The following is a 15,812-nucleotide window of genomic DNA, read 5'->3' on the forward strand; positions in this document are numbered from 1 at the left end:
CATCAGGTAACTATGAAGGCCATAAAATGACAATTACTGCAATATATGATTCACGCATGTAGAAGCCACTCGGGTAATTTCCTACATGACATTTTAAAATGCTACCTATAAACCTAGGCACCCGATGAGAAAAAATTATTAAACTACATTACATTAATGGTGTGCATGAACAGTGAAATTATGTTCCGACATGAACATATTTAACCATCTCCTTGTGTGCATAGATGCACTAACTCTGTGGTCCTGGACTGATTTGATTTACATGTATTGTTTTAGATACAACAAGAGCATCAACATACGTGTTAGATCACATTACATTTATGCATCAGTAATCCCGGCTGGGTAACGAGTGACAGCTCTATGACAAACTGATTGAGATGGATTACACCATCATGTCTAATGTGGATTATCTGTCAGCTGCTCGCTATCTGATGGACCATGAAAAGAGTGAACGGGTTTCTAAAGGGTTTTTTTTCAGCCTGGAAGTCATGGAATCATGAGGGCATTCTCGTAAGTGAGAATGAACATCTGGAGAAAGAGGATGAGGAGGTAAGGAGAGGATGAAGACTTGTTGATGTGGAACAGGGCTTGATTTCCTGCTGCTGTCAGGTGAGAAGCTGCGCTATCTGATAAAGAGAAATTGAGCCAATTTCATTATACCACCCCTGGATGCACATGAAAGGCGTTCAAACTTTACCAAACAAACTCTGAGGCACATTTTAAAATGTACCCTTTCACTTTTAATTACAGCCAAACCCAATAAGAATGAGTAGCCAGGCAATGGCCAAAGACAGGAGACTGGAGATGCTACAAACAAGTGGAAAAGTTTTTGGCATAGTCTTTGAACAAAACATCAAAAAATGAATAAGATGTCAAGCTGCTCAGCCTTGGCTCTATGATGAGGAAGCAGAGTTTTATGCTGAATGTTCACAGGACAAGACAGCTGGGGGGAAAAGATATCTAACAGAGAAATAAGAGGCTGATTATAGTGAAGATTTATACTGTGCCCAAAGATCGCAGCATAAAAAGAAATAATACATCCATGCATTATGGCCATAGCAATACATTCATTTTCTTTTGGATGACGCCTAAGGTTTTCATTTTGATTAAAATAGGTTATTTTCTGATGCTGAGGCATTGTTTTGCTGAAAAAGAAAAATGGACGTGCAAGGCCTCATCATTCAGCTGAACTGTGGTTTGTATAATCTGCAGCAGACATCCCATACGTCAAGATCTCTGCAGCATCTTGAGACCAGAATAAGTAATGTACTCTTTACTAATAAAGTATTATAACCTTGTCAGTTATTCAGATAAATTTAACTAGTCTTACCCTGTGTAAGAGCCTCAATGTATCTGCTTGAGTCGGCTTTAAAACTCAGAATTTACTTTGGATATAATGTTTCTGTGCAATTGCTTTGCAGCACTCTAAAATCAGAGACTAGAGGAAATAAGACAAATCTTGGTTTTCTCCCATAAGGGAATTTCCTGCCTACAGCATTAATTCCATTTGCATAAGAAGCAAGCATGTATAAAACCAATAAATAGTATACTTTTCAGGCCTATACATGCTTTCATGCATATACCTGGAAGGGCATGAATCTTGTGTTACAAATTATCATGCTCATCAGGCATACCTAAGCTGCGATGCGTGGGATCTCTTCAGCACACCCCATTCCTGTCCTCCAGTGACAATTTATCGTAATCATATAAAATGTGTCAATGGGTACCTAGTATGTCCACAACCCAGCTGCCTCCAAGCAGTATTTCTTGTGGGCTTAGAGTAACTCCAGGCTCCCAGAGAAGGTGCTGATTTGGGTTGTGTGGGTGGGGGTGATTTTATTACCTTCATTGTTATTCTCAGAGCAGAGCCATGTAGAATTATTTTCCAAATGGTGACTTTATAGTCCCATGCGCCCCCCATCCGGACTGCTTTTTCTCCTCTGGAGTGCTTATTTCATGTAACAACAGTGCCACAAGCAGCTTTGTCATCTGCCATATTTAACTGCGAATGGGGAGAACATTAAAAAAAAATCTCACTGTAGGAAGTGGGGGTAGATGTGGTATCAGTGAGATGAATGGGGACTGCGATGAGTGGAAACGTCAAAGCCTGTTAGAAAGGTGAGAGTATGTAGCAATAATTTAAGGTATATTTTTTAAAGAGCAACTACTTTTGGTATCATCTTTAGATTAATTTTGATGTAAGGACAGATAAACCCATGGTGCCACTTCGCACTAGGCCTATATAGGCTAGGGTAAGGGTTACCAGGTGTCCTGCTTTGTGCTTTGTCCAGCATTTTGACCCTTTGGCCAGTGGTCTAGTGGTCCTGGAGAAGTGGGTATAATTTTAATTTAGCATTTTTTTTAAGCAGCCCGTACAGCACAGGATTAACGCCCTGTCTTGAGAAGTGGGCAATGCTGACTGAAAAATAGTGGGTAGCCTATACTCCGTATACCTGTGTAGGCTATACCCTGGACTAAACCACCTAATCCCACGTAATTGAGATAATGTCCAATATTTTCATTGGGTCATTTGGTTTTTAATTGTCAGAAATAGGAGCATATGAACCGGTTAAGCCGTTGGGTTTGCATCTGGTTATTATACAATGTGTAGTTCTGTGGTTTGGGTCGGAACACCCCATCAAAATATGAGAAAAGCACTCACCGGTTGACATCACCAACAATATCGCCAAAGGACGGTGGTTAGCTTATTAGCAAGCTTTTATCAGTGTCAACTGGGCTGTTAGTGGTGATGTTTTTTCCTTGCTTACCTGGACATTTCTCGCAGACTTTTACTTTGAAACCGGAACGGAAGTTGATATCGTCTTTGAGGCTAGTGCAAAGGCGGATCCCCTGTCTCATCTCTTTGAAACTTTTCTTTTCAGCATTTTGAACGTTTGTTCATTCGCTTGTGGCAAATTACAACAATTCTTTGGGTACAAGAGTTTTTAGCGTTAGAGTTTCTCTGCTCCTGTTTAACAAGGGCAAAATAAAAAGTGACTTTTTGGTACAGTAAGCAAATCTTTAGACTAATAGCTACAAGTTAGCTCGCGGGCTAACGTTAAGTGGACAGCTGCATTTTTCCAAAAGCAAAGGAAACCGAGAAATTACGAGAATGGGGGATAAGGAGCTGATGTGGGCCTTGAAAAATGGAGACATGGATGAAGTCAAAAATCTGTTGGTGAAGGTAAGACTGGCGTTTAAACTTTGCTAACGATGAGAACGTTAACTGGCCAAAGAAAGGACTTTAGCCGGCTAGCCAGCCTCGCCACAGATTGACTCGAACATTCGGTACAAGCTTGACGCCTGCTAGCTTTCCTTTCAGCTAGCTAGGTTAGCTTAGAATGAACTCATACGTCTGCACACTCTGGTTATCGTTTATAATTCGGTCCTTATCTGAACTGATGTTGTGAGTTGTTGATGGTGTTAATTGTTTTCTCTGGGGCGATACAAATGTACCTGGCCAGCTTGTTTGGAAGCTGTCTTGCTGTCTGATGTTCACTTCTCTGAGGCATCAAACAGCTTGTTGCACCTAAGGACACACCATCATAGTTCCGAGGAGTTTGACAGGAATAGCTGCTGTCGTTAGCAACCCCAAGCATTGCTTACTAGGTTAACCCCAACCGTTATGGATTGCACTGCAGAATATAACTATGTACATGTCTGCATTAAGAATAGTGTCTGAAGCGACCGCTAACAAAATGTTTAACAGGAACTGTCGCTATATTAGCATCCTTGCATAGCATACCAGTCTCCGACTGCTGGAAATGCAGAAGTTGTCGTCAGGCACATATGCTTACAGGTTTAACATTACCCCGTAAAATCCAAATTGGGTAACGACTTATTTTGCGGCCTGACGTTGCTTTCTTGTGCTACGTTAAGTTCTTCAGACCCATTGGCCTTGACTCGGATGTCATGCATCTAATTTTAAGGAAGACAGCTAGCTAGCAAGCTAACGTTAACGTTAACCAATGTCGTTAGGTGGGCGTGGGTTCAGGAGCGATGTGCAAAGAACGGTAACGTTGCTACTGTCGGATCCATAAGTACTAATAGCGTACATAGCTTGCTAGAATGGTTGGTAATATTCAATAGATTTAAAGTACGAACGGCCTGAGCTTCCCAACACAGCCACGCGCGGTCTCAGGTAGCCGTTTAGCAGTCTGCAGTCCACACCCACGACATCTTTGGCATGTAATGTTACTCCTCTGTCGATAGCTTTGTCTGACATTTCGTAGCTAAACGCTGGACATTTGTGGTTTAAGGTGCCATCAGACATCAGCGTCTGTGATGACATTCGTCTTGACCTTCTATAATAATCAGCATAGTACATAGTAAGTTACATTACTTAAAGGCCAGTCGCTAAGCAGAGTGAGGCCAGGTGCTGGCCTACTGCAGGAAGGCCTGTATTTTGGTTATGAGGGCCCAGCCCTCCTAATATGCCATGGCAGGAAAGACAACTGCAGAATGGTGGTTTGATGAATGAGACATTGTCTGTCAGCCAGCATCTTACATCCTCTTTTTTCCTGATCTGAATGTTTCTTAGTGCAGAAGGGAGGCAGTAATCTGGTTATGGGAAGTGTTTTGGTCGCTATGTAAGTGAATTACAAAATTATGCAATCATTCCATGTGCAAGTATTTTTCTTAATAAGTTCACCATAGAAAAACATTAGGTTCACTACATTATGGTTGCAGGCTCCATAAGTTAAGCTACATCATGGTTGAAATGTGACACCTTAAGTATGGGGCCCGAAAGATAATTGTTTGATCAGAATAGGGAAGTCGCAAGATCTTGTATCTCACCTTGACATTCCAAAGGATATATGGTAATTAGGTAAGTGGTAGTGGCATTGGTCTCTGAGTGATGTGTCTTTATGCCATGGTTATGAGGTTACAGTTTCACACAGCTATGGATGATGATTTTTAGAGACTCAATACTGTTGTAATATTTCATGCAATTGATTCCTTTTTTTGGATGTGTGCTAGTAGTACATGCATATATAAATGCATTTTATTTTCCACATTTGTTTCTACATATGCAAGGCCTCATAATATTTCTGGATGTCTACAGTCAAGGATAATGTCAAGGCCTGTGGATGCTGACCCTGACCCTCCACTCAGGAATGAAACATTACCCTTGAGTCAAAGCATGCGCCTACAGGCATGGGCTTGAATTCACTCGCCCCAAGACTGACCCACACTTACCACGCAAGAGAGCAGTTATTTGGAGGACAGTCATTTGTCGTCACTGACGCCACAGAGAGATTGTTAATGCTGTTCATGGCTCTGGGGGCATTCAGTTATGGATGCGGATGAACACTCCGTTGTCATGTGGACAGCGGACAGGGTATAATCTGGGTCTGTTCCCCACTCAGGAAAGCTAGACATGGCCTTGCACCAGGCATCCCCCCCCCCACCCCCTACCGTCTGCACTCCAGGGGACCGTGGGATTTTAGCATATCTCTTGATGACCAGCACAGGGGGTTTAGGGTCTGGTATTGATCTGCCTCATCTGTCACCCCATGTATCTAGTGTCACAAGATTACACCACAGCTCCATGTAATGAGATCCAGATACCGCACATCCCTTGTCATCATCAGTACTACTCATGCTCTCTCACACACACACACACACACACACACACACACACACACACACGCACACACACTCACAGCAGTGGACACGGTTCCATGTGCCATTTGAGAGATGAGAATTCTTAACAATATGTTTGTTTGTTGTAAGATCCATATCTAGAAACATTTGGGAAAGTAGGTCAATATATATATTTTACTCCCAGTCACCAAAAAAGTATAATTTGACAAGTTTATCCAATATGGCCTATTTATCTATCTATGAGATACATATACACACACGCACGCACACATGCATACTAGTGAAGAATCACAAACAAAAAGCGAAATGGTGTGACCACAACGCTTTATTTATTTATTTGCAGCCATGGGCTTTTGGTGATCTGTTAACACACTTAAGCTGCCTGCCTCGAGGATGTATGTTCAGAATTTGATAACTGTTAGGTAGATTTGGCCTACAGAATTCTAATATGTTTTTGAGGGTTGAATCGGTTTGTTTGTTTGTTTATTTGTGTGTTTGTTTATTACTATTTATTTTCTCTTTTTTTGTTTCTTCTCTTGCCCAATGGCTCCTATGTGAAATGTTACTGCAGCCATTTCAAGCTTTCAAACATGCAAGCGAGTACTTTGGGCTGCGTTTGTCAGGGCCAAGTGCAGTCAGAAGAGAAAGTGTGAGTCTGGCTTTTCTCTCGTGGCTGCACTGTTGAGATGTGATCAGTACAAGGGCCTAATAAAACCACAGCAGGGAAGTTGGAGGACGGGTGTCTCTGGCACAGAGTGATTATTGTTTGCAAATGTTAGTGTGTGTGTGTGTGTGTGTCAGGTGAATGTGTTGATTGATACGGTAACTTTTGGACTTTACTGTGTTTTTTTATGTGTTCAATGAACCTCTTAAACTAAAACAACCATGTGTGTGTTCATGTGTTTCTGTAGGATGAGGATGTAAACCGGACTCTGGAGGGCGGGAGAAAGCCTCTGCACTACGCCACCGACTGTGGCCACGCCGATGTGGTCGAGTTTCTCCTCTCCAGGGGAGCCGACGTCAACGTAAGAGCCCTCTGTTCTATCCCCCTAACCCTGTTGCTATTTCCCACCCTGCCCATTTGCATCTGCTTTGCCTGCTAGCCAGGTGTGTGGCAACAAGCTAACAAAAGGCTTCCTATTTGTGCCTGCCTGCCTGCAGTCTGTCCCACATTCACTCAGGCAGGGCCCCTGTGATTTTTTACAAGCTTTTGGAAGTGTCCGAGAGCTTAAAGGCATGTTTCTTTCCCCACCAAAGGGTTCTCTCTCTCTCTTGACAAGTCAAGTCCCACACTTCAAGTGGCCCTTGTGGCTGAGGGTTTTTGTTCTTAATATGCAGGAGCACACCTGATGGGTTAATCAGTTGTGAAGACTCAAATCGCATGATTAATGAGCATGGTCAGGTTGGCTGCTGCCGTGCTTTGACAGAAAACGTTCTGTCACACCAGTCCTCTGTGGATATGCCAGGACACCCCTGATCTACTCTAATCAATGAAGGCTGTAAAGCTATGTCACCATGAAGAGGTGTCCAGTTACTCTCAGCCCCCACAGTGGAACCAGTATCCCCACAGAGACTATCGCCACACAAAATCATTTGCATACCAGCGGGGGAAGTGGCTTTTACAATTGCTATATGGATTTGAGATTCTCCTCCCACTTCTGCTGCAGAGAGATGAAGGATAAGCACCTCGCGCCCTGTCCTGGGGTGTGTTGCAGCTACCTCGCGGAAAAAAAACACGCATGCAAACAGGTTGAGCAGTTCGGCCGGCTTGTCCCATGCCTGGACACGCTCTGGCTGCTTTTTGGGGGATAGGGGGGTGGCCGTTGGATGGATTGGGGAAACTTGCTCTGTTACTTTCCCACCTGTGCCTGAGGATTTGTGCCTGTGTGAGGGAGACCAGCGGTTTCTGTGCTCACATTCCATTCTTCCTCTTCTGTCTCATTCTTGTCTCAGTCGGTCATTGTGTCTCGCTTGGTCTGTTTCTGTTTGTGTCTCTCTGCTCTTTGTCTAATACTCCGTTACGACTTTTGGTCCTTTACTAACCCTTGTTCGACATCCCCTTTCTCTTCGACATCTAAATGTCCCCCTCCATCACCAACTCCCTGTTCATCAGTATGTGTTCATATTTGGAATAAGTCTTCTGGTCTGGGAGAGCTTTGAGGACATCTCCCCCTCCCCAGACACACACAAACACACACGCGCGCACACACACACACACACACACTCTCCATCAACCTCCTTTTCTAAATAAAGTTTTTTGTGAGTGCTTGCTTCTTGCAATCCCATCCCACACACGCAAACAGATAAGGAGTGCCGCTCTCTGAAATGGCCTGATAAATCCACACCTCTCCCTGGGTAATTCATCGCTAAGATAAGCGGAGGGAAAGGGGTGGGGGGGTGGCTTGCCTCCACTCTTCTTGAGAGGAAGGATAGAAATGGCCGCACCCTTGCGTAGAAGGTCAGAATAACCCATAGAGTCCCCCTTTTCATTAAAGTGAAGTTACTGTGAATTGTCATTATCCTGGTTCTTTCTTTGCTTGTTTGGTTAAAGCTATTTTTCTTTCTCCCTTTAGGCTGCAGACAAGCATGGCATCACTCCTTTGCTCTCTGCCATTTATGAGGGTCATCTCTCTTGTGTCAAAATCCTTCTGGAAAAGGTATGGAATTGAAGCTGCATGATGCACACGCTTACATTCCCTCAACAAGCTGAAACACTCACTGAAATAAGATAAACCTACTAATACCATAAGTAAAAACCACACACACATGCACACAGAAAAGTTCAGGTCACAGAGAGGGAAAAGCTTGTATAGTGCTTATATAGCACTGTAGCTGCCACTGTAGGTGGCATTCAGGGTTAGCTGTCTTTGCAGATGAGGGATGAAAGAGGCTTCATACAAAAAAGTTGCTTCTCAACCCCTCCACTTTCTCTTCCTCTCTCTCTCCCTCTCTTTCTCTCTGTCACATGCATTCTCCCTGCCTCATTTCTACATACACCTTTCTGTCTGTGTTAGCAAGCGGGAGGCTTCTGGAATGTTCCCAGAGTGGAGTGCAGAGCTCCTTTGTTTGTTATTTTTTTGTATGCTCCCAGGCTCTGCCAGCTTTCCCTCTACAGGTCTCTCCCCCTCTGCTTTCTGGCTTCTGGCACATACTCTCCTGACTTGATGTTAGCTGGTCATCTCTCTCCTGCATGCCTGAGGCTGTGTGTGATGCCCCCCTCTCCACTGATGGTTTCACTGCCAGAGATGTAATGCTGAGCCCAAGAGTTTGTGGGCTACATTATCTGAGGTGTCTCGAAATAATGTTTCATCTGCTACTTTTTACATTGGGTCCTGATAAAACGAACTGTGCCATACCTGGATCTGCAGTGGTCTACAGACACACACACACACACACACACACACACACACACACACAGTTACTTGGATATTTGGAGTTATGAGGAGAAATAAAATGGTATCCACCCTTGCAAAGAAAATGTTTTCAGACACCTAATGTGTGAATTCTTGTCAGTTGCAGTCTTTTATATTACTCCATATAACTCCCATGTTTGGCTGGGCTTTTTTGTCAGGCTGTGGAGTCCTTGAAATGCCTCCATATAAATGACAGATTCTTCAGTCATCATACTGACAGCTTGTGTAGTCTGTGGTCACTTGATAAGATCTTTCGTCTTGGGGAATGTATCAGTATGGTGAAAGAAGGAAGACCTGATGTAAAGGAATTGTTAAAGAAGAAATGCCCCAGGCTTTCACACAGAAGCTGAAATCACATGACCGAGAAGAGTTCTCCTTGGGGCTGGTCACATTAAATACCTCTTTTTGACTTCTCTAATCTGGCACTGCACTGGATCAACAAAGCATTGAAATCTCAAGCTGCGATCATAAACAAACAGACAGGCAGGTGTGCTTGGTGATATTTGTAATGGCAAAGGTAGTGTTGCTTACTGAGGAACAGTCTCTCTACACATGATATTAAGACAGGGGCCTCTTCTGAACTCAGGATCTAGACTAACATTGCCCACAGACCTGTAATGCATTGGGTGAGTGTCTTGATGTCCACGGTTTTGATCTGGAAATATCGTGGGTGAGCAGCTTCATTAGAATGGCGTCCAGGTGTCTCTTGCCTATGTTAAAAGAATGTCATAGGTATTTAGTGCAGAAAACCTTGTAAGACCAAATGAAGACCTAGGGTGGTACACTTTAAGAGATTGCCTACATGAGGGACCAGATCCAATTGTTCGATGTTGATCCCCAGTGCCTGATCTGAGGATTGTTATCTTGCTCCCCCCTGTCACGAGCAGGCAAGTGAGCCCCATAGCTAGCCTACGCCCACGGTTGAAATTGGAAGCGCTCTGCCGGATAAAGTCGGATATTAGAAAATGTGAGGTCGGTCATTAATTCAGCGGAGGTGAAAGAGGAGGAGAGAGGCTGAGTGGAGGGATTAAGGAGGAGACGAGGGGCAATGGCGAAAGAGTCGAATGTTCACTAGGTGGAGAGTTGCGGGAGCTTAAGACGAGAAAGGTCAGAATCACCCATCGGCCCAGTGAGCTTTTGCTGGCTTTGAACTGGACTTCCAGCTCCACAGTCATTAGTCTACAGCGCATGCGTTTGACATTTTCCAGGCCCTGTGCTTTAATTCATCACTGGTGGAAAGGTAATATTTGCCATGGTACATTTTCTGCAGAACAGCGGTATCTTAAAACTGTTTAATCAATGAAGAAGGTAATATTTGGCTAATACATTTGGGATGAAATGAGTTTCCCAAACCTTCGAATGGATGAAGATCTCAGGTGCACATCAGGACCCCTGCACTGCCTCTGGTTGGTGTTAAATAATGGATGCCTTGTTTAACCCTTCACTGTGATCTCTGTCGTTGTGGCAGGAAGTAAGGTTAAAGATGTGCTGACAGTTTGAGGCTTTGAGAACTAGGCCAGCGGTGAACAGGCCATGGTTGAGCTTTTAATGTTGGAGCACATCTGTGCCGTGGCTGTACACTCCATATAGCATTTATTTACCATTATTTTGTGTGTAGGTATACAAGGCATGTCACAGAATGTTGACCAAATGAGTTGGTCTCCCTTGATGCATTTCTGCTCTCATTAGTACTAAACATACATTTTTCTGTAAAAGCGTGTGTTGAGAATTTTCTGTCTACTTTAAGATAACTGAATTTCCACTATGGCTTGGCTAACACAACAGTTATTATCAAGGCGTCCAAAAATGGCTTGGACCATATCAGTTTGTGGGTGTGTAGTGACATTTATCAGTTAGAGTAAATGGTCGGCCCAGCCTAACAGGAAGCCAGTTTTTAGGACCGTGTAGCAGACAGCTATTTCCTCTTTCCTATATATAGACTCTTGCACATCATATTCAACACAGAAGTGTTGTGCAGAAGGTGGGCAAAATGCTGTAACTGCTGTTGTTGCAAGACTTCTCTTTCGTAAATATGCCATGTTGCTGTACAATAGATCTCATGAACCTTTGTTGTATCTGGACAGATTTGCAGTCTTAGTATAAAGATCCTGGAGGGTTTAGTTTACCATCAACAAAAATCTCACTTCTTTGGATCTAAGCTAAAGACCTTGGATCTGTCTGGGAAAGAATCCCTGACTACAGCAATGTTTGGCCCCAGTGACAACATAGCCGATGCTGTTTGTCTTCCACTGGTGTTTGTACTGTCACTGGTTATTTCTCTTTTTCACTCTTTACGTTCCCCTACTTCTTTTTTTTACCTTCCTCTTCCTTACTTCCTTTCTTCGTTTTATTGAGGATCGATCCCCAGTCCCTCTCTGCTTTTCCTTAAGTAATGCCATGTAAAATATGTCTGCCGACAGCCACCAGCTCTCAAGTGAAGCCTGTGGGTCAATAGACTCCCGTAAGCTTCACTCACTCACAGGAATGTTCTCGGGGGAGGTAGGAGGGGATGCTCTCTGGCCCGGCTGACAGATTATACATGGAGAGTCTCTCCTTTCCACTCAATAACAACCTAATGAAGACTTAATGGACACCTCTGGCAGCAACAACCTGCCTGGCGTTCAGGGCTCTCCTTTGTTCCCTGCCACTTGCCTATGTAGTGAGAAGTGGGCGTGGAAGCAGAGTTCATGTCCCACCCCACGGAGACAGGTGGATTTGGATGAGTTCATTAGTGCCCTCAGAGTCGCTGCTTGACAGCTTGTTGAGAATGTCCCTCTTGACTTTCCTTACTTTTGGGCATGCATGACCATGTTCCGGCAAGAGCACAAGAGCCCTTTACACCTCGACACTCAGTCTCGTACACCTATACCACCCGTGGTTTATAACGAGACAGATGAGCTGGTAGTCCACACATGTTCAGTCTCAGCAAGGGTTTGCGTGTGTGTGTGTGTGTGTGTGTGTGTCTGTGTGTCTGTGTGTGTGACTGGGATATGGTGTTTGATGTGCTTAGGGGACGTCTGAGGTGCTACTGGCGCTAGAAGGGCTCTATCTCTGATGTCATGAGGCATGAGTTGGAAGCTGCTCTTGCTTATACCTTGAGAAGAGAAATTGAGAGTGCTTGGGGAAGATGGATAGCATCTAACCAAGGTGAAATCGGCTCTAACAGCCTTCTTTGTGCCGCCCCCTGTAGAACAAGAGAAGGAGTATGTTTTTGTGAAATAAGTCATGGCTTTGATCTGCTTGTAGGCACCAGCCAGAAGTAAATCAGAGGCAAGGTAACCTGCAGAAGCTCTGAACAGTGTTGCCCAAACCAGATCATGTCTTGCCGGTGGCTGACAGAGTTGCTGAGAGGACTGCATAGCTGCCTTAGTTGTTTGCCAAAGCTGCCTGCTGGACTGGCTAAAAATCTTTTGTTAATCCCTCCCTGAAGTGCATCAGTGGATGACCAAATGCAGGATCTCGGTAGAAACTGCAATAATCCCCAGCTTGCCCCCAAAACCTAGTTTCTTAACATCGGTGATGTTTACAAGGCTACAGCCTGGCCCTTTCATCCGCCCCCATTTCAGTAGCATGGCCTGATCACATTCTCACCCCAATCTCCAATTATAGGTGGGTGTATGAGGGGAGCTGGTACCCTTGTGTGGACATCCTTGTTCCCAGCTCCTCGCTCCACTGCCTGCATGGTACCAAGTTCTAGCCCTGTTGTCAAAAATAGGTCAGGGCCTCTGCCTCCTCTTTCTCTTCACTCTCTGTCTGTAATAGTTTCTTTGTTTCATTCTTTCAGTTTCTTTTCTTTGTGTTTTCTTTCTTTCTTGAATCCATCCTTTAATCCATCCATCTCTGTGACAGTCGCTCCAAAAAATGGAGGATGTTTACTGATTTTAATTTACTGACTTTTGTGGTAATCCTGAACCAAGAGGCTAATGTTGGCATAGTGCACAGATATTTCCCCCTTGCCTTTTGGCTGTTATATTAGATGCCCTTGATCATGCCTCTTTCTGTTTTCCCTTTGTGACTCATTATGGGCAGTCATCACATTTACATATATTTGTATAGTCTGGTCCACGGTCCACCGCCCCATAGGTATTCTCACACACAAAATGCAGGCACAGTAACATGCTACTAATAATAATGATATAACAAACCCACATACCTGCCACTGGTAGCCAGACAAGTGGGCGTACCATTAGAAATAACTGTGGCCGTAGATACACCAGCAAAAACCAACTTGGATGGACAGTTACTGATGAAGTTGACAAAGTGTGGGATGGTGCCATGCTGCAAGCTTCCTTGCAATAGGAAGAAATGCAGCAACTGATGAGTCTGCTGCTGCAGGTCACAGCCAGAAGACTGTTGGAGAGGGAGAGAGTGTGTGCGTTTGTTAGAGGAACACTGTTAGTGTGAGAATGTGATTGTAAGTGTTGGACATTGTCGTCTTCTCTTTGCGCAGGGAGCTGACAAGGAGCGGAAAGGGCCAGATGGTCTCAGTGCCTTTGAAGCGGCCGAGAGCGAAGCAATCAAGGCTCTACTCAAGTGAGGCGAGTCTGGACGGAAAGATGGACAGAGAACCGGATGGACTGACGTGGCGGTTCCCCCAGACAGACGAGACGGATTGACGCCTCTTCCCCATCCATCCCTGCAAAAAAAAAAAAAAAAAACGAATCCTCTCGTCATAGCACCGCTCATCTGTGTGATAGTTGTGTTTGGTTTTCATGACTCATATTTTTTTTTTTTGATAGGATCATTGTTATTTTTGGCGGAGGGGGGGTGAATTTTCCTTTTCCCAACTCTTAAAATTAGTTATCCAGTGGACGGACAAAACGTTTTTAAAATCATGCCTCGCTTTAGGACCAATAACTGAGCAAACCTCCCAATTTCTCCAGAGTCCGCCTTAAGTCCTAAACCCTAGATCACACCGCTGAAATAACAGACTTTTATTGTTAGTGTAAAAAATTATAGTGAAAGTAGCACTTAATGACGAAATTCATCCCTATGAGAAACACCTTCCTAAATCTGGATGTGAAAAACTGTACATATATATTTTCTACGCAAAAAGTACTGTAGGGCCACACAGTAACTGATATGATTGTAGGCGTAAAATAGTCATTAAAAAGAATGGGTTGAAATCTAAAAAAAAAAAAAGAAAAAGAAAAGAAAAAAAAGACGGTTGTAAAATAGGACTGCTTTCGAGCACTGATGCAGCTGCCCCGCTTCATCTGGCTATGCTGGATTGCCCTTACCTGATATAACCCTCTCTAAACTAGGATTTTCTTACCTTATGAGTTGAGGTTGGCTGTTGGTTGGGATCAATGCTGTTGACTACATACCAACAACATCCCCCATACACTCCTTTTAAAACACATATCACACTAAGACCAAGACACACAGGTAACATTCAAAGAATTTTCAACTATTGACCAATTTACAACCACTTGCCGTCGAAAACGTTGGTTTGTAATAAACACTTGCAATTGAACAAAAAGGTGCAAAAAAATGATCTGTGAAAATCCATGTTCATCTCACCTACACCTTTCACAGTGGCTCTTTAGGACAGAGTAGCAGTTATAAGTTGCAAGTGTTATTTTGTTTTAGTTTTCTTTTGCTTTTCCTTAATACCTTGTTACTGCAATCATGATGTATAGTAGTTGAGATTGATGGGCACATTACTTAATGGGTTTTTGCCATGGATTTGATTCCTCACACTGGCTTAACTGCATGCCAGTACTGCTTCTGCTGTGAAGCTCTTACAAAAGAAAAAAAAATCAACAAAAACTAAAAAAGGACAAAACAGTGGCTGCTTTCATGCTTTCAGTTGCTTTTGGATAGTGATTATCTATTGGAACACTTTATAACTGGCATCATTGTGAGAAGATGTGGAATAAAGAATTGAAATAAACGACAAAAGGAATACAAAAATACTGAGTCGTCTGACTTCATTTTCCAGGGATACCACATTGCTGCGCAATGAACGTTTCAGACATCGATTCACACTACATACTCTGCAGAGGTCCGCTCACGACCCAAGTCATATGCATAATTGCATTCACGACTCAATCCTCTCTTCACCCACACTGACTCACCCATCCCAGTCTTAGACCAGGGGCCAGAAGATATCCCCCACGCTTAATTATAATGACTACCGTTATTGGCTGAATCTGTCAGACAGGAGACTAATTCAGTCAACTCTGTGTCTTCGGCAGCCTCTTGTGTGATGAGCTGTGCGTGCCACTAAATAAAAAACAAGCAAGCTCACAACCATCGAATCCTCATTATGCTGTCTGGATTTGCAAGGCATTGAAAATATCTTATAGCGTCTAGTGCTCCTGCATGTAAATCCTTTCTGTTTTTCTTCTATAGTCTCAAGGGTGCTTCTTCCTTTGGTGGTAGTCAGAGAGGACACTGAGCTTTAGGAGATATATACTTTGCAGAGTTATGGGGCTCTCCCCCTTCAGAAGGAGATTGATCTTGTATGTCCAAAATAGCTGTCCTGTAAGTCCTTTCCAAGATGGCTGCCGTGTGGTAAGATTTGCCTCTAAGGAGCCTTTTCTGGTGACTACAGTGAAGTCACTCATCTCTCAGATTGCATGATGTCTACTGTTGGCTTGATCTCAAGAGGTTTGTGTACAAAGTGCGTTTCCCTTGTTTATTCCTTTTTCCCTTCTCCCCCTCGAGTTGCATGTGTACTCTATAGGCGTGCCTTGAGCGTGCAGGCAAACAGCACGTCGGTACCTGTTCATCAGTGTGACGGGAGAAAGACAATTTGTTATCGGCAGATTTTTTTTTATCGTGTCA

At 43.7% G+C, this 15,812-nt stretch overlaps 1 protein-coding gene across 1 annotated transcript; it reads left to right on the plus strand.

The window, feature by feature from the left end:
- Positions 1 to 2,834: 2,834 nt before the first annotated feature.
- Positions 2,835 to 14,920, plus strand: mtpn (myotrophin). The gene is made up of 4 exons (XM_080851490.1): positions 2,835 to 3,184; positions 6,519 to 6,632; positions 8,181 to 8,264; positions 13,471 to 14,920. Exons 1-4 carry the CDS (start codon positions 3,113 to 3,115, stop codon positions 13,555 to 13,557), a joined length of 357 nt encoding a protein of 118 aa, XP_080707616.1. The 5' UTR covers positions 2,835 to 3,112; the 3' UTR covers positions 13,558 to 14,920.
- Positions 14,921 to 15,812: the final 892 nt, after the last annotated feature.

The sequence above is a fragment of the Sprattus sprattus genome, assembly GCF_963457725.1.
Source record: "Sprattus sprattus genome assembly, chromosome: 14".
Lineage (NCBI taxonomy): Eukaryota > Metazoa > Chordata > Actinopteri > Clupeiformes > Clupeidae > Sprattus > Sprattus sprattus.

Excerpts from the sequence above, each read along its gene's own strand:
- mtpn (XM_080851490.1), top strand. The coding sequence starts at position 3,113 with ATGGGGGATAAGGAGCTGATGTGGGCCTTGAAAAATGGAGACATGGAT. Across the intron at positions 6,633-8,180 it reads CCAGGGGAGCCGACGTCAAC|GCTGCAGACAAGCATGGCAT; the intron begins GTAAGAGCCCTC and ends TTCTCCCTTTAG. Across the intron at positions 8,265-13,470 it reads TCAAAATCCTTCTGGAAAAG|GGAGCTGACAAGGAGCGGAA; the intron begins GTATGGAATTGA and ends CTCTTTGCGCAG.